Source organism: Lacerta agilis, chromosome 14 (genome assembly GCF_009819535.1).
Source record: "Lacerta agilis isolate rLacAgi1 chromosome 14, rLacAgi1.pri, whole genome shotgun sequence".
NCBI lineage: Eukaryota > Metazoa > Chordata > Lepidosauria > Squamata > Lacertidae > Lacerta > Lacerta agilis.
In genome coordinates this window covers 28149548-28170032 of record NC_046325.1, presented here as the reverse complement: position 1 = coordinate 28170032, position 20485 = coordinate 28149548, and the positions used below count along the sequence as shown (strand labels likewise).

Genomic DNA, 20485 nt, shown 5'->3' with positions numbered 1-20485 from the left:
ACTTTTACTAGATGTCCATAATCTACCCATTCTTAAATCTGGGGAGTCAGGGTTGTGGTTGAATCATCTTCATCAACTGACATAACGATAAACATGCCTGGCTTCCCAAGTGGTTACATGCATGTTGTGTTTTCAGCCAAACTACATGTTATATGTAGCTGTGTGAGTCTTTTTCCACAACGGGGATTCTCCCCACCCCTTCCTGCTTCAAGAAAAGGAAGCTACAGGGATGTAGAATCTCCTGTGAAGGACCAGCTTGACCCTTTTTCCATCCTGCCATTTGTCCCTCAAACTGGCCCACTTCCTTTCTAGCTTGTGTCTGTACAGGTGGCGACCATTTTGTGCAGGACTTATGTTCCTGGCTCCCAAACATGTTGGCAGAATGTGCATAAGCATGCCCCATTACCCCCCATTGCACCCCACCACCATTACATCCCTTAATGCCTTGTTCTGCCCTATTCTGGTGCCATTCTACCCTCTTCCAGGTCCAAAAGAATCCACACATTGGTGGTCACATACATCAGTTGAACACATGCAAAATGGTCACCACCTGTATATGTGAGTGTGAGATACAGATTTACCCTGCAGGAAGAAAAGCAGTGTGGGGACCAGAAGCGGAGCAGGGTGGGTGCGGTGGGTGTGGCCCACCCTGGGTGTTATCCCTGAGAGGGGTGACATTGCCACTCCACCCCTGGGATGCTAGCCCCGCCCCTGTGGGCAGCTAGCCCCACCCCTGGGTGCACACTGCTTCAGGTGCCGGAGCAGCTAGTTCCTCTGGTGGGAACTTTTTTAAAAATGCAAAGAACTGGTTGAGAAAGTGTAAAGCAGCTTTTACCTCTTCACCCAGTGGTCCTGCATTCAAGAGTCTACATTCCAACAACTTAGATGGTTTCAAAAGAGTTGGGACGTCTTGTGCATGCAACGTTTCGTGCAATGTCACATGTGTGACATCACACCCTTCAATTGGCCTCACAAGCTGGCACCTCTGTTGTTTCCTTATCCATAGCTGAGTACTGTGAACACAAAAGGAGGGTTATGTGACTGTGGGCATGTGCCCAAGCCTGGCATTTCTTGTTCTCCTCTCGAATGGTCATATCTGCTTTCCTGAGCAATTAATTCCCACTGGGTTGGGACTGTTGGAAGTGACTTGCTGTTCCAGCAGTTGGACATGAGTGTTCCTCTCATACACCCTACAGGCAAAGGAATGTTAATACTTATTAACTGCTGGAACCCAACGGTCCATGTGATTTGGGGTTGGCTTTCTTTAGGGAGCACCCCTGACATGCGCAGTGTACAGACTGCAGCCCCTTTGCAGCCACAGTGCTGGGAAGCTGCCTCCTTCAAACTTGGGTCCCCAGATGTTGTTGGACTACAACACCCTTGTTCCTTGACCACTGGCTGAACTGGCTGGGGACCATAGGAATTGTAGTCCAGCAACATTGAGGGACGCAGGGTTGGAGCACGCTGCATTACAGGGTGTGTGGGAGATCGGGATGTGATCTTACACAAAGGCTTTAGGATGAAACAACGAATATGCAAGGTGCGTGATATATTTCCCAAGACTTTCCCTCTCATACTTGAACAAGATTCAACCAAAATATTAAATCCTGTCTCCACAGACAGGAATTGGATCTTCCATTGGGATTTGAGAATTACCAGCCTCCCCTGACTTGGAGCACACTTGGAGACTAAGGACCTGCATGATAGCCATGATTCACATGCAGCTGTGAGGTTTCCTGTTGGCCGTCCTTGAACTCCATAGCTGAGTTTAGGGATGAGCAAACCAGTCCATTTTGTTTTCTCTACGTTTCTAATTTTTCCTAACCAAGTTCAGTTCTCCACATTTCCATGTCACTTTGTGATTTTGTTTATAGTTTTCTTGGAAAAGGTGTCTGCATTTTAGTGCAAATTTCTCCTAATAGGCATGGCTTTGAATGCAATTTTACTTAATTCATCCATTTTTGCAAGCCATTTCCCTTAATATAATGCATCTTGTATGTTATTTTAAAAAATGTATGAGGTTCATTCAATGCAGTTTTATTCAGAATAGACCCACTGAAATGAATGAACTTGACTAAGTTGGGTCCAATATTTTGAACAGGTCTGTTCTGAGTAAAACATAATCTAATACCATCCATGCATTCTGTGCACATGGTATATACATTTTTGGACACATTACTTGGCTGGAGAAGTGCATTGCAGAATTCGGAAAAGTGCAAATGTGAGAGAACGACTGCCTTTTGGTTTACTTGTTGAATTAAGCAGATTCACCTTCATATGTGAACTGAATCATATCACTGCCCCGACAATCCCTAGCTAAGTTCTTTTCTCTTAATTGAAAACAAGCCTCTTTCAAGCCTCTTCAAATCCCAAGGTGAAATTTGTTGTAATACACAGGCGCTAGCTGTATATCATGTTGTAATACAGCTATGATAATAGAGTGTGTCAGAACGTTTAGCAAGCACAGACAATTCCCATCGGGGCCGGCCATGGAACCGCTGGTTGAATTCACAAAGCCTTTTCTGTGAGTTTTAATCCACCCTCGTACCAAGTGGGGAATCCTCAAGGGAAGCAGCTAGATGCTTTGGAAGGCAAAGAATTAATGGGTCACTGTTCCAAATCTTGACATTTTGCGGGGGACCTTGCTGTGAGGAACTGCAATCTGTGTGCGTATGAAGCAATCAGGTGACTGGTTCTCACGGTCTGAGAACTCAATATAAATTATCACAAATCCCAATATTTGCTAGGATCAAGAGATTAGGCGCCAACTTCCTGGCAACTCTGCTCCACAGACAGACACACAAACAGTAACTAAGGCTGTGAACTTACCTGTGCATCTATTAAGGGTGAACCGTTGCTCCTTGTTTTTCACTCATTGTGGCATCCGTGCTCTAAAATGAGCCAGCGTCTTAGTATTTCCAGCCCCATAATAGCTTAATTCACTGGAAGTAGGCATGGAGGTCTCCCAGAGTGATTCAACAGTCAATCCCTCTCCCCATGGAACTCTGGGAATTGTATCTGAGAGAGGAATAGGGGTCTCTCAGCGCCCTTAACAAACTACATCTCCCAGAATTCTTTGCGGGGTAAGCAATGACTGCATAAAGTGGTATGATCCTGCTTTGAATGTATATTGCAGATGGAGCCTCAGCCTAAGATTTCAACATGGGTCTAGATCTTGGTTCCTCATTTCCTCGGAAGGTTGTTCTTTTCCACAGGGCAAATTAATTCGCAGTCTGAAGATATTTCGAACCATTTGCAAGACCAGTTCAGCCTACCTACATCTGCTTTAAAAATCTACGTGTGTTAAGCATTGTCCTGTGAATAATGGTTCTATGTCCAGATTGGGGTAGGGGGGTGGGGGTGGAGATAATGCCTAGATCGCAAAGAACGGTTCGAGTGTTTTTTCTTTCTTTCTCCCAGGACCCGGTGAATCACAAGCTAGTCATAGGCAGAACTATTATTAACAGGAACAGTTTCCTTGGTGCACAGATTCATTTAATGGGGAGAAGGGCGGGAGCGCACAAACCTGAATCAATCACATTTGTAATGACTTTTCCAACATGTAAAAAACGGTCCTGAGGCTCAGCCCATTGTTTAAGGGATTACGGAAAAATGCAATGACTGAACATGATTAAACAAAAGCTTGGAGAAGTCCGTGAAAGCAGTTGGGGGTTTTTGCGGTGGAATTCCAAACGGGAGGCGGTGTCTGAGCCGGGGATTGCAACCTAAGCCTAGAAGGATATTTGAACGCGTTGCCCAGACACGGCCAAGGAGCACTCAGGATCAAGAAGGATGGGTGTATTGCCGATGAGGAATGCAGAAGGAAAGAGCAAGCTTTCTCTTGAACAATGCTCCTTTGTTTTGGGTTGGCTGTGTTGCCAGGGGGACACACACACATATATATACACACAGAGAGAGAAGGTATCAAGCTCAAAGAGGTTTTTTCACTTATTAAAAGTTTCTGATTTTCTTTCCAACAGGCAGTTATCAACTTGATCCAGCTCCTCATTGTGCCGAGTATTTATCTGAACATTCCTTTCAGGGAGATTAAAATAAATGGAAGCAGCACACCTAGCAGAGGTCTTCCCACTTGTGCCTATTCCAGAAGGATGCCAGAGGAACATGTCTTTTTTTCCTGTCAGTACAGAATCCAAAGGGGTTTCTCACAAGTCTTGTGGATGACATAGTGGTAGTGGGAGAGAGAACTGAGTACGAGGTCTGAAGTTCTGCGTTTCTTTCTTTAAAAAAAAAAAAAAGCACTGCCTGCACAACTTTGTATCTGGCGCTGGGGTAGGCACCAGCAGGATAGGAAGGCTTGAGACGAAACGGAGACAGAGGAACATAAATTCCTTGAAAACATCGAGAAATCTTTGTCGAATGACCCATGTCCCTATGAGTACTGAAATGCCAACAGATAAATTTCTCTGGAAAACTTGCTGATTGAGATGGCACCCCCACACCCCAGATGAAGAAATGAGACCCAGGTGGGTTTGGGGGGAGTGTAGAAAAATAAACATCAATTTTGTTGAACTTTTTGGGGCTTCTGCAATGGTCTGTCTTTTAAAGCAACACAAACATACCCTCTCCTGTATATTGCTATTATTACATTTATATGCTGTGTTTCTCTCCAAGGAGCTCACACTTCCCCCCTCTCCATTTTACCCCCCCCCCACAACCTTGTGAGTTAGATTAGGCTGAGAGGCAGTGGCTAGCCCAAGGTCACCCACGGAGCGCTTCGTGGCCGAGTGGGGATTTGAACCCTGGTCTCCCAGGTGCCAGTGCAGCACTCTGACCACTGCACCACACTGGCTATCTAATGTTGGTGCTACAAAGGGCTGAGGGTGAAAGGAGACATAAACCCTGGAGGGAGGGGGAATGGAATGGGTGGTTGCAATCCTGAACAGGGAGCACTGCACCCTGAAACATTTTGTTGCAATTCCCTAGTTTGCAATACACATCTGGCCAAGTTGTGATGCTCCTTATTCCGCCTGAGTCCCATTTCCCACCCATAGCTCTTCGCAGGCTTAGCATGATGAGATCCTGGACTTGGGTAGTCTGGGCATAGGGTGGTTAGAGCGTTGGACTAATGCCTGCTGGGAGAGCTGGGTTCGAATTTCTGCTGAAATGCACGCTGGGCGACCTTGGGACCAGCCACCTGCTGCCAGGCTGATCCAGGGCTTTTTCTTTTTCAGTTGGAACTCACTGGAACTCATTTCCAGCACCTCTCAGGTGGGCACCTTTGCCATTATAAGAGAACAAGGGAAGTGTTCACGGTGAATTCCGGCACCTCTTTTTCTAGAAAAATAACACTGAGCTGATCTACTTCACAGGGTTGTCGTGAAGATAAAATGGAGGAGGGGTGGGAATCTTGAGCACCACCTCGATCTCTCTGCAGGAAAAGCAGCTGCGCTTTTGATACAACTCTGCTGAAGAGAAGGCTGGGTGGGCAACAGCTCAAAGCGCCCACCCTGAACAAAATCAGGAACGATGCTTTATGGCTTCGCGAGAGACGTCGAGAGACCAGCTTAGTCGGTGGCGTCCTTTCGAAACCCATTAAGGAAACCATGACAATGGCACTGTTTCCAGGGCAAATCTATGGGAACATGCCGCGGCACACCCTGTCTGCCAGATGAATGACAAGCCGGAAAGCATCGGCCTGAGACACATCCCGGTCCTCTGTGGTTTAAACAAAGATGTGATTGTACAGCGTTCAAGGCTAAATGGAGCATGACCTGAAGACACTCAGAAAACCATCACAGGAGAGGGATGGTTAAACTACTTAGGGATCATGAAGGTTGCCAGCTTTGCTGATGCTTTCTGGGAATGCCTCTTGAAGGCATCTCGGGGGTATGCCCACAAGGCAGGCTTGTCTGTGGGTTTTCCAGGCCCCCACCCCTCCAGACTGGTGGTTTTTTGCAGAGATATTCTGCGTCACGATTTTGCCTGAGATGCCATCGCAAGGGCTTAACTAATCAAGATGCCGAGTGCATCTTTGAAACAAAATAGAAAATTCTTTCCAGTAGCACCTTAGAGACCAACTGAGTTTGTTCTTGGTATGAGCTTTCGCGTGCATGCACACTTCTTCAGATACACTGAAACAGAAGTCACTCCCTCACTATATTTAAGGATCTGGTGACTTCTGTTTCAGTGTATCTGAAGAAGTGTGCATGCACACGAAAGCTCATACCAAGAACAAACTCAGTTGGTCTCTAAGGTGCTACTGGAAAGAATTTTCTATTTTGTTTCGACTATGGCAGACCAACACGGCTACCCACCTGTGAGTGCATCTTTGCAATTAACACTCAGGCTCAGGCCTTTTCAAATTGAAAATTGCACCAGCTAGGGAAGGGGTAAAGGTAAAGGTAAAGGGACCCTTGTGTCCGACTCTGGGGTTGCGGCGCTCATCTCGCTCTATAGGCTGAGGGAGCTGGTGTTTGTCCGCAGACAGCTTCTGGGTCATGTGGCCAGCATGTCAAAGCTGCTTCTGGCAAACCAGAGCAGCGCACGGAAATGCCATTTACCTTCCCACTGGAGCAGTCCCTATTTATCTACTTGCACACTTTGACATGCTTTTGAACTGCTAGGTGGCCAGGAGCTGGGACCGAGCAACGGAAGCTCACCCCGTGGCAGGGATTCGAACCGGCGACCTTCTGATCAGCAAGCCCTAGACTCTGTGGTTTAACCCACAGCACCACCTGGGTCCCCCTTCCCCTAGGGAAGGGGAGCCGATCATTAATGTGGTAAGAGCAGGCACAGATGGGGATTCTGACGGTTCCCTCTTGTGCTGGGGCTCTGAGGAAAAGCTGTCCCCTGAAACTAGTTTTGGCGTTGGGAGGAAATCCCCCGCTGACATCAGTGGGGGAATTTCCCACAAAGCAAGCAGCAGTTTCAGAGGAAAGATTTTATCGAAGATCACAGCAAGCAAGGAAAGGCCTAAACCCACCCATTAACCTACTGCAATCCCAATCATGGTCACCTCCCTACCAGCAATGCTATTAGCATTAAAAAATAATAAAAATCCCATATATTAAATACAAAAATCACACTTAGCTTCATTTTTAGTTTGGCTCTAAATAACTACACTGATGAAGCTTTATCAGTGCTCCATCACAGACATACCTATCTCCACCCCCATCATTCAGCCCGGACATTGAGATCCAGCGCCGAGGGCCTTCTGGCAGTTCCCTCACTGCGAGATGTGAGGTTACAAGGGACCGGGCAGAAGGCCTTCTCGGTAGTGGCGACTGCCCTCTGGAAAGGCCTCCCACCGGATGTCAAGGAAATAAGCATCTACCCTACTTTTAAAGACATCTGATGGCAGCCCTGTTTAGGGAAGTTTTTTATGTTTAATGCTGTATTGCATTTTTAATATTTGATTGGGAGCCGCCCAAAGTGGCTGGGGAAACTCAGCCATGATAGGTGGGGTATAAATAAATTATTATTATTATTATTATTATTATTATTATTATTATTATTATTATTATCTACAGGAGCACAGGAAGCATCCTCATACCAAATTAGACAACTGCTGCATCTAGCTCAGTGTTGCTGACTCTGACTGACAGCAGCTTTACAGGACTTCAAGTTGGAGTCCTTCCCAGCCTTACTCGGAGACATTAGGGGTTGAACTTGGGGGGGGGGAGGAGGGGGTTGCAAGCAAACCAGGTGATCTACCACTGATATATGACCCTTCCCTAAATCTAGAGCATGGGAATCTTAATCTCATGTTTGCGCTAAGATGGGCAAAAAGATTCCTGCATTTCAGGGGGTTGGACTAGATGACTCTTGTGGTCCCTTCCAACTCTACAGTTCTACGATTCTATGAAATCTGAGCCTCTGGAAGCAGAGTGTTTTCAGACATTTGCCCACCACCTACAACCCCTCCCTCCCGTTGCTCTGATGTGTGTCTTATTTCAAGGTGGGCTGGCAAAAAAACAAAAACCCACACCCGACCATCATTTTCCATCTGCTGGATAACAATCAGCTTGAGTTTAGTTTTTAATCCCAGTCACGTTACATGAGCTTGCTGGAAAAAATTTTTTTTCCACGATTAGCAAGGGTTTGTCGAAACTTGCTTGTTAAAATACCGAATCCTTCGTGATATATAGATCTGGCAAGATGCTAGCGACTATCAATCATTTCCCTGGCATGTCTGCTGATACATCATGGCCGGAAGCCAAGCGCCTCCTGAGACATGTTTTCCAAACCTGGAGGTTCAGCATCTTGTTCCAGAGACGTTTGGAGCCGCTTTTTCTTTGGCACTGAGAAAGCAGCGCCAGCCAGTGCAGATTCTTAAGGTGTGGGTCAACAGGAGCGTCTCGGCAGAAGTTTCGACTCCCAGGATGCAAACAGACGTCCCATCTTTTCTTATTGAGCTAGGACTGCAGCTGCCCATTAAAGGGTTCAGACTAAGCGACCGTTTGTGGCAAGAGATTTCGCCCCGTCAGCAAGCACAACCTTTGACTAATATGAAAACTCCCTGATTTTTGTCACCCACTCTCTCAAATACAATAGTCTTTTTTAAAAAATTATTACTCAGAAGGATACAATCCTTTTGCAACGAGAGAACACTTGATTTTTTTAAAAAAACAAAACACCAAGGCTCAAGGCACATCTGCACACCCAAATTTCAAGAATCCTAAAAGTGGGCAACTGGTTGTGAGAACCAGGGTGATGTAGTGGTTAGGCTGAAAAGGCCTGGGTTCCAATCCTCCCCTGGCCATGGAGTTCACTGGGTGACCTTGGGCCAGTCACTAACTCTCAGCCTCACAGGGTTCCCATGAGGTGAAATTGTGGGGTTGGGAGAGATTATGTACGCTTGCCTTGAGAGCCTTGGAGGAAAGGTGTGATATAAATGTTGTAAAATAAATGGGCAAATAAATCATTCGGATATGAAGCGAGAATACTCTGCACATGCTTAAAGTTGCTTTTTAATTGCACTTTGAAAGGTAATGTTTCAGCTCTACCACATGCATGTTTACTCAAGGATAGGGATGGGCAAAACAGTTAATTTCAACTTCTTGCAGTTTTTCATTTTTTTTCCAGTCTTTATCTCACCACATTCCCTCATCAGTTTGCAAGGGGCAGCAATTCAAAGACCCATGAAAAACCATCAGCATTTAATGTTTATTTCTTCTACCATACATATTTTTGTATGCAATTTTGACTGGTTCAAATCAATTTTCACAAATATATGCATTTTTATGCACAATTTATCTTGTAAGTGCATTTTTGTAATAGGGTCAGGAACACTGGGGCACACACAGGGTGATTCCAGCCAGTTGCTATTTTGGGGGGTGGGGGTGGGGAATTTAATCACATTCCAGAAAATGCAAGTTCCACAATTAAGGTTGGATTGGTGCTCTTGAGCAACCCCACTCACTTCCCAAAGGGGCAGACTTCTTGCAATAAGGAAAGTGATGGGGAAGCCCAGTGAAAAGTGTAACAATCGCATGATGCCATGCTGAATAACCTCCCTGAGAGGAAAGCAGAATGGTTTTTCAATAAACAGCCAACTAACCACACCACAAGCTTTTCACAAACAAATCAGGATGAACAGGTCATCTGGAAGTGACCTCCGTTGTGGCTCTTGTCTTTCTCTTAAAAAAATTCTGTCCCTTCAAATATTCAGTGCCTATGCTCCCATTATTTCCCATTTGCAATTTTCATCTGTCTCGGGCAAAACATTTGAATTTGTTTGTCAAATCCTGAAGGAGGAAGAGGCAAGCAAACTAATTCAGGGGAAACTATCTGCCTGGAGCTTCTCAGACACAAGATTACCTAGAAGGAAATGGATGGCACTGAGAAATGATGGGCTCCTGCACCACCTCCAGTCATTACCATGGGGCATTCCTGGAAGACTACGTTTTGCATTTCCAGAGCAGAAGGTATTATTTCCAAAGTCCTGTGTCCAGATCTCGGCACCACAGTTTAAGAAGGAGGTTGACAAGCTGGAATGTGTGCAGAGGAGGGCAACCAAGATAATGAAGGGTCTGGAAACCAAGACTTATGAGGAAAGGTTGGAGTTTAGCCTTGAAAAGAGGAGACTGAGAGGAGATATGATGGCCATCTTCAAATATCTCAAGGGCTGTCATGTGGAAGAGGGGGGAAAGCTTGTTTTCTCCTGCGCTGGGGGGTAGGACATGAACCAATGGCTTAAAGTTGCAAGAAAGGAGATTCCGACTAAACATCAGGAAGAACTTTGTGACATTAAGAGCTGTTTGACAATGGAATGGTCTTTCTTGTGAGGTGGTGTGGACTCTCCTTCCTTGAAGGTTCTTAAGCAGAGCTTGGGTGATCATCTGTCATGGATGCTTTAGCTGAGTTTCCTGCATTGCAGGGGGTTGGGGGGGGGCCCTTCCAACTCTTTGATTCCACAATCCTGACAGCAATTAAGACGGGAAGGGGAAAAGAAGCAAAGTAAACGAATCACAAATTGCTTGTTAAACGTTGTGGAGAAGGAAAAGGGGGTTAAGTGAAAGGCATTCCTGGAAGAAGAAGCTTTGTGCGTCTGTGACTATTATGCTTGATTATAATAAATTAATCCCGAGATGAGATGAGGCCAGGCTTGGCTGCAAACAGTGTTGCCCCCCCCCCTTTGGTTAAATGTATAAAAAAAGAAGGGAAAGGTGATCCACACACTAAAAATAACAGTGATGCACCCTCTATGAAACCTCCTTTGTTTAACTGGGTTTTTAAGAAGCTGCCACACACACACACACACACACACACAGAGAGAGAGAGAGAGAGAGAGAGAGAGAGAGAGAGCAGCCCACCATGGGGCAAGTGGCTGCATTTCAAAGACAGCACATCATCTTCATGGAGCCTCACCTTTGAGGGTGTGGTTTCAGCACGGTGTTTTCTGCCGTGGGACAGGACACGCCCCGTGAGGAGTATAAAAGGGAGCCGGCTGACACTGCCAAGGCCAGCTTTTTCCATGCTCAGCCAAGCCGAGTAACAGTCTCACAGCTGAACCTCCATTCATTGCTGCCACGATGTCTTTCTATCAGAGCTCCTCTTCCTCCTACGGTGGTGGTGCCCTGGGTGTTGGCGGGGGCTCCGGCCGCATCTCCTCTAGCCGCTTTGGATCATCCAGCATCCATGGCGGAGGTGGCGGCCGTGTGTCTGCCTCCTCCGTTAGGCTTGTCTCTTCCGGGGTTGGAGGTGGATATGGAGGTGGTTATGCATGTGGGATAGGAGGAGGCTTAGGAGGCGGCTATGGCACTTCCTTGGTTTCTGGTGGTGGTCTTGGCTACGGCGGTGGCCTTGGTGCTGGAGGAGGCTATGGAAGTTGCTTTGGTGCTGGAGGTGGAGGTGGAGGCGGCTATGGCTTTGGGGACTTTTTGGCCGGGGGTGGCGGCGGCGGCGATGGAGGCCTCCTGACTGGGAACGAGAAGATTACCATGCAGAATCTGAACGACCGCCTGGCAAACTACCTGGACAAGGTGCGTGCTCTGGAGGAAGCCAACACAGAGCTGGAGGTGAAGATCCGAGAGTGGCACATGAAGCAGGCTCCCACCAGCCCATCCAGGGACTACAGCCACTATTTCAAGATCATCGAGGACCTCCGTGACAAGGTAAGATCATTCATAGAATTATAGAATTATAGAGTTGGGAGGGACCCTGAGGGTCCTCTAGTTTAACCCTATGCAGTGCTGGAATCTCAGCTAAAGCATCCATGGCAGAGGGCCACCCAACCTCTGCTTAATAAAAGCCTCCAAGGAAGGAGAGTCCACAGCCTCCCCAAGAGGATATGCCAGTGATGAGAGATGGCTTTCTGGAGCTTCCGTCTTCTGATACTTTGTTGCTGTAGAAAACGGCAAATTTAATCATGATGTATCAGATATCATCATCATTCCTATGATGCTTTCAGCTCATCTTTTTGTAGGAATCTATGGTACAATTCCTGATTTGGATTGTGGAAGTAATTGTTTTTATTATGCTAAAATAATAATAATAATAATAATAATAATAATAATAATAATAATAATAACTGATAAATGTACAGTAACTGATTTGAAAAAAATGAAGTTAAGGGGCATCACAAAAATAGCAAGACATGATTAAAAGTGTTTAGGACCAAGCCCAGACAAATTCAATTAGGCTGTTTGTGAGACAGAAAAGCAAACAGCGACTAGAAATTCACTCTGATGTGCATAGCTTTGCTGCAATAAACTACTGAATTTTCTAACTTTGGTATTGAACCAGAAGATAAGTCATGGAGAAAACTTCACTTCTATGTTAGGAAAAGCTTCACCACCTTAATTTCTGACTATGAGACTAATGTTAAAAGTACAGGAGTAGAGACTGTTATGGTACTGGCCAATCTATTCAATGAATTTACCGTTGTAACCTGGGATTTACCCATCACCCTATCTGCATCGTAGGCTCTGGGTGTGTTTCATGCCATGCCTTGGGTTGGCTTAAGCCCTCAGACCTGCAAGTCTTTTATCTTTGATTCTGAATAGTGCAGAGGGTGGTTGTGGTTACATAGCAATGCAGGAAAGGAACGGTGTACAAGTTCCAAGGCACCCAGTTAATGCCCCACAAAATCCGAGGCACTGGGTTATAGAAATGTATGGCCGTTTGGCACTTGTTTGAGCACAGCCTGGTGCCTTATTGCTAACCGGTAAGTGACAAACCAATCACTTAATGAATGGCTCCCACTGAGAAGCATTGCGTTTAAGGGGAAATGAAGACTCTGCCACATTTGCTCTGTGATGCCTCACTCACACATGCAAGTAAACATGGGATGCTCAGCCACCTAGACTATTTCAAAGAGTCCTTGGGAGTCATTACACCCCATGCCAGAAGCTAGAATCCAATTCTAAGAGCTGCACATTCTCCATGCCCTTAGATATATGGCTGGAAGTCATAATAATTTAATTTTTAATGAAATATTAAGAAGTCTGCCAGTCATTTATACTGCATTAATACATTAACTGCACCTAAACTTATTCAGTCAAGGGCTCATCTGTTCAGGAATGGGTCTACTACTTTAATTTGGATGGCTCATCTTCTACCTAAATGCATAAAACCGCCCTTGGTTGTTTGCCAAGAACAAGATGGCAGACAACTGTTTGGGTAGAACATCCTTTATTGCAAAGGTTGGAACAGAGCCTTTATTGCAAAGGTTGGAACTTTTGTTCTACACAATGTAGAACAAAAGAAGGAACAGATCACACCATGCCAGATGGGAGGATGCTAAGACTTCCCAGGAAAGAAATTAGGTTAACTAGTTTCTCCTCAGAAAAATCCTAGGCTGCTGAAGATATTTGTAAGAATTAATTTCAAATTTATTCATCTAGAACAGCCTTCCCCAAGCTGGTGATCTCCAGGTGTGGTTGGACTACAACTCCCATCATGCTTGACCAATAGCCAAGCTGACCGGGGCTGCTGGAAGTTGGAGTCCAACAACATCTGAAGGGCACCATGTTGACTAATGTCAGTCTAGAATATCTACTGCCCTCTAGATGCATATTCACAATCACTAATGTTGATGTCATGATCTCTAGAGATCACCCACGAAATAAGTTATGTTTTGTTCCTGACAATTCTCCACTTGAACAACCATTGCATCCTCAGATAATGAAAAATGTTTGCTAGCATTCATGGGCACTCCTCTCTTCTCTGTCCCTTTGGTATAGATCCATCATGCCACAGTTGACAATTCAAGGATTGTCTTGGAGATTGACAATGCTAGGCTGGCTGCTGATGACTTCAGACTGAAGTAAGTTTCTTCTCTATTTTGTTTTTCTGCTATTTGAGGTCTCTCACTGGGGGAATGGAAGTGAGAGAGGAATGAAGGAAAAGGGAAAGCGGGGGACAGAAAGTTTGGTGGAGGGTGTATTTAAAATATCAGATGAAAGAAACCCAGAAGGGAAGAGAAGAGAGGGAGGAAGACCTCAAGAAATACATCTCAAGAAATATAGGTGGCAGACTTCATTGGATAATGTTTATCTATAAGGTATGTCGTCACCCATTGCTGACTTTTTTCTTTTCCTTTTTTGAAACTGGCAGATATGAGAATGAGCTGCACCTCCGCCAGAGCGTTGAGGCTGACATCAATGGTCTGCGCAGAGTCCTGGATGAGCTGACTCTGTCCAAATCTGATCTGGAGATGCAGATTGAAGGGTTGAAGGAAGATCTGGCTTACCTCAACAAGAACCACGAGGAGGTGAGTGAAAGAAAAAGAAATGGGCAGGGAAACTTCCGCCAACTTTACAATTCAGTTTGGGGGCATCCATTAAGAGGTGTTGGGTCTGCCTTTCAATGTGAGCATCGTACACAAAAGTTGCATGAATTACATAAGACAATAATCCCTACAGAAGTTCCTAAAAAGGAGCCCACAAGTGGCAAAGCAGGGGCTCACCAACAGCAACCCCCACCCAAAATAAATTATGAAACTTACCATATGAGCTGACCATTCATGACAAAGCTACTGGCAAGACAGCACAGAGTGCCTCTTTCGAAATGGCGCCAGAATGCATCTTGGGGTGCAGCATCAATGTCGTGGATCAGAGGGAGGGGTTGCAACAAGCTTACACTCCCTCGCCCACCTTCTCTCTTGCACACATGGCAGGTTACTCCTTCCCTAGAAACCTCCTCACCTGAGTGACAAATACAAAGGGCTACAATTACTACAGGAAGCAAGAAAGCCAGGCCTTCTCGACCAATAGAAACAATGGTTGGGTTCCAAGCTTAGCAGAAATGTGTGCAGCCCTATTGCATGTTGCCATTTGCCTTTGATCTCACGAAGGCCATTCTACACAGCAAGGCTTCCAAGTACATCACGACTTATTGCAGAATGCTGGAAAGTGCAACACGTTGCCTACTGGGGGAATCCTCACCTTTGTCCTCTCCATTCTTGCCCTACCAAGCTAATGAAAGAGTACAACACTCAGCTGACTGGAACCATCAATGTTGAGATGGACGCCGCGCCCGGTATCGACCTCACCAAAGCTTTGGCCGAGATGAGAGAGCAGTACGAACAACTGGCGGACAAGAATCGCAGAGATGCGGAAGCTTGGTTCTTCTCCAAGGTAGGGTCTTCTCTCCTAGGGACTGGGGTCGCTTTACCGAAAGCATATTGCCTAGTTTAACATATCACTTTAAGGGTCTTGAGCCCCTCCAAAGAATCTTAGGAATTGTAGTTTAATGAGGACTCTGCTAAAAACCCCTCTGAGAGTTGGTTTCCAGGGCTCCCCTCTAAAAAAAAGGAGAATGTGTATTAACACAGTTCCACTCTGCAGACCTGGATGTTGCTGAACTACCACTCCCATCATCTCTGACCATTGGCCATGCTGGCTGGGAGTGATGGGAGTTGGAGTCCATCAACATTTAGAGGGCCACTGGTTCTTCATCCCTACTATAGCCAGTGTGGTGTAGTGGTTAAGAGCGGTAGACTCGTTATCTGGGGAACTGGGTTTGCGTCTCCGCTCCTCCACATGCAGCTGCTGGGTGACCTTGGGCTAGTCACACTTCTCTGAAGTCTCTCAGCCCCACTCACCTCACAGAGTGTTTGTTGTGGGGGAGGAAGGGAAAGGAGAATGTTAGACGCTTTGAGACTCCTTGGGGTAGTGAAAGGCGGGATATCAAATCCAAATTCTTCTTCTTCTTCTTCTTCTTCTTCTTCTTCTTCTTCTTCTTCTTCTTCTTCTTCTTCTTCTATACCTCCTTAACTGGGATGAAGTCCCATTCAACACAGTGTGACATTCATAGGATTGCACTGTCAGTCTACAGTGTGCGTATGCTCTGAGTGGTGTGTGTATTACTTATGGCATGATTTCTTTTCTTTTCTTTTCATTCTAAAGATTTCCCGCATGAAACTTTTTCACCCTCCTTCTTTCAGACTGACGAACTGAACCGCGAAGTCGCCACCCATACGGAGCAGCTACAGAGCGGCAAGAGCGAAGTTTCAGAACTGAGGCGCTCGATACAGAGCCTGGAGATTGAGTTGCAGTCGCAGCTTAGCATGGTATGTGGCAACTTCCTTGAATGAAACTGACTGACAGATAAAGGGCCTTCAATGAATCCAGGGACACTTTCAACTTCTATGGATTTTGTATGGGGACTGATTTGTAAATCTGGGGACTGTCCAGGGGTGTCTGGTAACCTTATGCTGGGGTCACTCCAATGGCATAGCTAGTTGGCATATTTTGTCTATCCAGCATGGCCAACCAGATGCCTTAATGGCACAGACATTCCCAATGGAAGTAGGTAGTGAGAGCCACCCTCACCATTACTTCCTGCAAGTATCAGTAATTGGTGATACTCAAACTTTCATGAAATCTAGAAACACTGACAGATAGAGAGCTGGCCATTGACATTGTGATAGAGGTTTGCAGTTTGCAGTGTTTGTAGATTTCTGGATCCTCTGTTTTTTCTCCCTCATTAGAAAGCTGGCTTGGAAACCAGCTTGGCAGAGACAGAAGGACGGTATTGCGCTCAGCTGGCCCAAATCCAGAACCTGATCTCTGGTGTGGAAGAGCAGCTGGCCGAGTTGAGAAACGACATGGAGCGCCAGAACCAAGACTACAAGATGCTCATGGACATCAAGTCACGGCTGGAACAGGAGATCGCCACCTACCGCAACCTGTTGGAGGGCCAGGACTCCAAGTATGTAACTGGGCAATCAGAATAAGCCACCAAAGGGGAGGGACGTCCCAAAAGCTTCATCATATGTGATGTTTTTAGGTGTGCATCTAAAACAGTGTTTAAGGTTTCCCCCCGTACAAATGTAAAGCATGATTATGAGAAAGAAATGCTTGAAAACAAGTGTATCTTATAGGTGTTCTCTTAGAGAGCCAGTGGCAACTTTTGGAGTATCCAGTTAGTGACAAACCAGATTTCTTTTTACCATGCAATGCATAAAAATGGCCCTGATTTTATTGGCCCGCCTCTTAGAAAGACCAATGCTGAGGTTGACGTCAATTTCATTTTTAGAATGGGAAGAGGTGTGCAAATTCTAGGTCATCCCTAAGATATAAGAAAATGGCATGCCTGCTATTCTGACCTGTTCTCTGCTTCTGCTGCTTACTCCATGGCCAGCAGGGCCCGCCCCCATGCCTGTTATTCTAAAGGTGCAGGTTGCCTATTTCTATCAACAGAAAGCAATACTAGAAGTGACACCCATTGCATCATAAGAACTCAAGCCCTGGTGGAGCAGGCAAATGGCTCATCTAATCCAGCAACTGGTTTGCACTGTGGCCAACCAGATCCCTGTGGGGAAGCCTGTGAGCAAGAGCCAAGCATAAGAGCCCTCTCCTCTCCTGTGGCTTCCAGCAAGTGGTCTTCAGAAGCATGGCCATCTCCAACCATGGAGGCAGAGCACAGCCATCTTGGATAGCAGCTGTCAATAGCCCTCTCCTCTGCGAATTTGTCTATTCCTCCATCACTTTTCTGTCCAGTGATTTCAGTGGGAGAGTTAAGGGGAACCCTTATTTTATCTCATTGAAAACAATTACTGTAAAATGTTTCCAGCTTTGTCTGACTTTAGATCTAAGATTTTACTTTGGGGATGTGATGTCCCGTGATATCCCAACACTGAGAGTGGGTATTTTCAACTCTTCCTGTCCTGATGCCTCCGCTGTGACCTTACTGGTGTCTTCTTTCCCAGGGAATAGTTTCATAACTTGGGAAAGGACAATACTGCGCATTACAATTCATTTTGTATTCTCTGTTAACTACCCACATTATAATAAATTCAATATTCCATGGGGTCAGCAATCCCAATGGCCAGCCATATCAGAAGGCGCCCTACTGCATCTCAAAGCATGTCCTGCTGTTTCTGACACATCTGGGGACAGAGATTCCCCAGGGCAACGACTATTGCTCCTAATTGTCTATTAATTGCCCTTTCTTTTCCTCCTTCTTTACAGGATGACAGGATGGTCAAAGGAAGGTAAGGATTCCCACTGCCATATAAAATATATTTGTGAAGTGAGCCTGGGTGTGTTCTTTTGCTGCAAAAGATGACTTACAATGCTGGCCTTTGTTTCTTGAAGGCTAATGATGCTACACGCCCCAAGGGGGAGCTGCAGAACCATAGTCAGATATATGCACATTGTATATAGAAGGTCACAGGTTCAAATGTTCAGTCTCCAGCATCTTCAGTTAAAGCAGGAGCAGGCAAAATAGTGCCCTCAAGATGTTGTTGGACTACAACTCCCATCAGCCCCAGCCTATGGTCAGCAACATCTGAAGGGTGCCATGTTGTCTACCCTTGAGTGAAAGGATCTCAAAGGGTAGGAAATATCTCTGGCTGAGATACTGGAGGATTTCTTATCAGTCCATGTGAGCAGCATTGGTTTGGTCTAAGGCAGAGGTGAGGAACCAGTGACCCTCCAGATGTTGCTGGACTACAACCCCCATCATCCTTTGCCATTGACCCTCCTGGTTGAGGCTGATATGTGCTGAATTCCAACAACCTTTGGAGAGCCACAGTTTCCCCACCCCAGTCCTGCAGCAAACTGCACAACATGTTAAGCATGGATGCTGCTACTGAATATGTATGTCAGGACACTGACATGCACGGGGAATGGGGACTTAATTTTCCACCCCAGTTCTGCAGTCACAGCAAAAATTGTCTTCCACCCAAGCTGCATTTTGCCTTAGAAGGAAATCTTGCATTGGCATGATATGCAGTTTGTCTCAAAGTTGTAAGGCTTCTTCTAGCTTGTTTCTCCAAAAAGCTTCTCTATACCTAGGGGCCTTTCAAGCACACAGATGCACAATATTTCCCCTTAAAACTTTGTTAGGCACTTGCAACTGGGTAAAACCCTGCGTTTTTTCGAGACTGTGAGTTCCAGGTTACACAAGCAAAAAACCAGCGGTCTGTATTCCTTCACCCACCCGTTCTCTCGGCCCCTAACTACACTGTCAGAGTCATTTGAGTTATTCTAACAGGGATGGGGAATCTGTGGCCCTCTGGGCATCATTGAACACCAATTCCCATCATTCCCGATCATTGGTCATGCTGGCCGGGACTGGAGGGAGTTGGAGTCCAACAACACCTGGAAGGCACAAGGTTGAGGAATGCTGGTATACACAATCTTGGAAACAAAAAACTGAAAAAGATCTGGGAGGTCATCTAAACCACATTCACACTATACATTTAAAGAACTATTATGACACCACTTTAACATATTATGGCACCCACTCCCAATAATTCTGGGAGCTGTAGTTTGTGAGAGTCATTAGGAGATGCCCTATTCCCCATTTGCAGAGTAGTTTCAACAGCCAGCCCCTCCTCACAGGGATACAGACATTTCTTCCTGGTTTGAGGATTTCGGGAGTATGGGGGATATAAAAAACTTTTTAGGGAAGTTTTTAATGTGTGATATTTTTGTATTTGATTTTTGTTGGAAGCCGCCAGAGTGGCTGGGGAAATCCAGCCAGATGGGTGGGGTACAAATAATAATAATAATAATAATAATAATAATAATAATAATAATAATAATAATAATAAGAAAAACCTGCAATCCTGTACATACTTACCTGGGAGTTAGTGCTATTGAACGTAGTGGGCTTTACTTCCAAGTAGACATGCATAGGGTAGACAATCAGAGAAGGAAGATTCCTGTCTGACTTAAAAGGGTCACCATGGCACACTGTTTATGGAATTAGAAACCAGTGAGGATTTGAGGTTGTATGAAACACGGGGGTCTCACGATGTCCTTCATTAATGCGTTCTTCCACTCTTTCTCTCAGGGTCCCATGGTGGAGGTGGCACCAGCATCAGCTACCACAGCAGCAGCGGCGGTGGCAGCGGCGGCGGCAGCGGCAGCTATGGCGGCAGCACCACCGTCACGACCAGCAAAAAGCACTCCAGCAACTTCTGAATCTCCTGAGGAGCAATGCCCCGGTTCCGAAAGCTGTGCTCACCTATGGGGAGAAACCTGCCCGCAGGACGCCCACAGCTCAGTACGAGAAACGCATGCACCCCTCCCCGCTTTACTCAAGTGTGCCTCGGCTTGGCCACTTTCTTAACGGCATCCCCTCGCCAGCTTTGCCTTCCTCGTCATCATCGCGACAGATGCACGTTTTTGTAACACTCTCAATAAAGAGATCGCCTCAGGCTCTTTTTGCAAATAATCACGTGTCAGGCAGTTTATTGGTAGCTCCATGAAGCAACTGGGTTTTGCAATTTAGGCCAGCCGCCTCTGTTGACGTCGTCCACCCCCCCCCCCCAAAAGGATGGAGGGGAAGTTACTTATTATTTTATTGCATTTATACCCCACCTTTCCCTCCAAGGAGATCATCATGGGGGTGTGCATGGTTCTCCCCTTCCTCAATTAATCCCCACAACAACCCTGCGAGGTGGGTTAGGATAAGAGGCAGTGGCAGTGACCCAAGATCGCCCAGTGAGCTTCAAGGTCCAGTGGGGATTTGAACTCTCAGCCTCCTAGTCCAAGTCCAGCACTCTAGCTACTACGGCACACTGGGTCCCACCCAACTCTCCCTTTCATGCTGAAATTTGAACCCT

At 46.0% G+C, this 20485-nt stretch overlaps 1 protein-coding gene across 1 annotated transcript in view; it reads left to right on the top strand.

Moving 5' to 3' along the window:
• Positions 1–20094, top strand: part of LOC117057942 (keratin, type I cytoskeletal 10-like) — a 32690-nt gene extending 12596 nt beyond the window's left edge. The window contains exons 8-15 of the mRNA XM_033168784.1: positions 10915–11576; positions 13647–13729; positions 14020–14176; positions 14880–15041; positions 15851–15976; positions 16397–16617; positions 17880–17902; positions 19711–20094. Coding sequence (XP_033024675.1) covers positions 10915–11576; positions 13647–13729; positions 14020–14176; positions 14880–15041; positions 15851–15976; positions 16397–16617; positions 17880–17902; positions 19711–19841 — 1565 coding nt within the window. The 3' untranslated portion in view covers positions 19842–20094. The remainder of the gene's footprint in view (positions 1–10914; positions 11577–13646; positions 13730–14019; positions 14177–14879; positions 15042–15850; positions 15977–16396; positions 16618–17879; positions 17903–19710) is intronic.
• Positions 20095–20485: the final 391 nt, after the last annotated feature.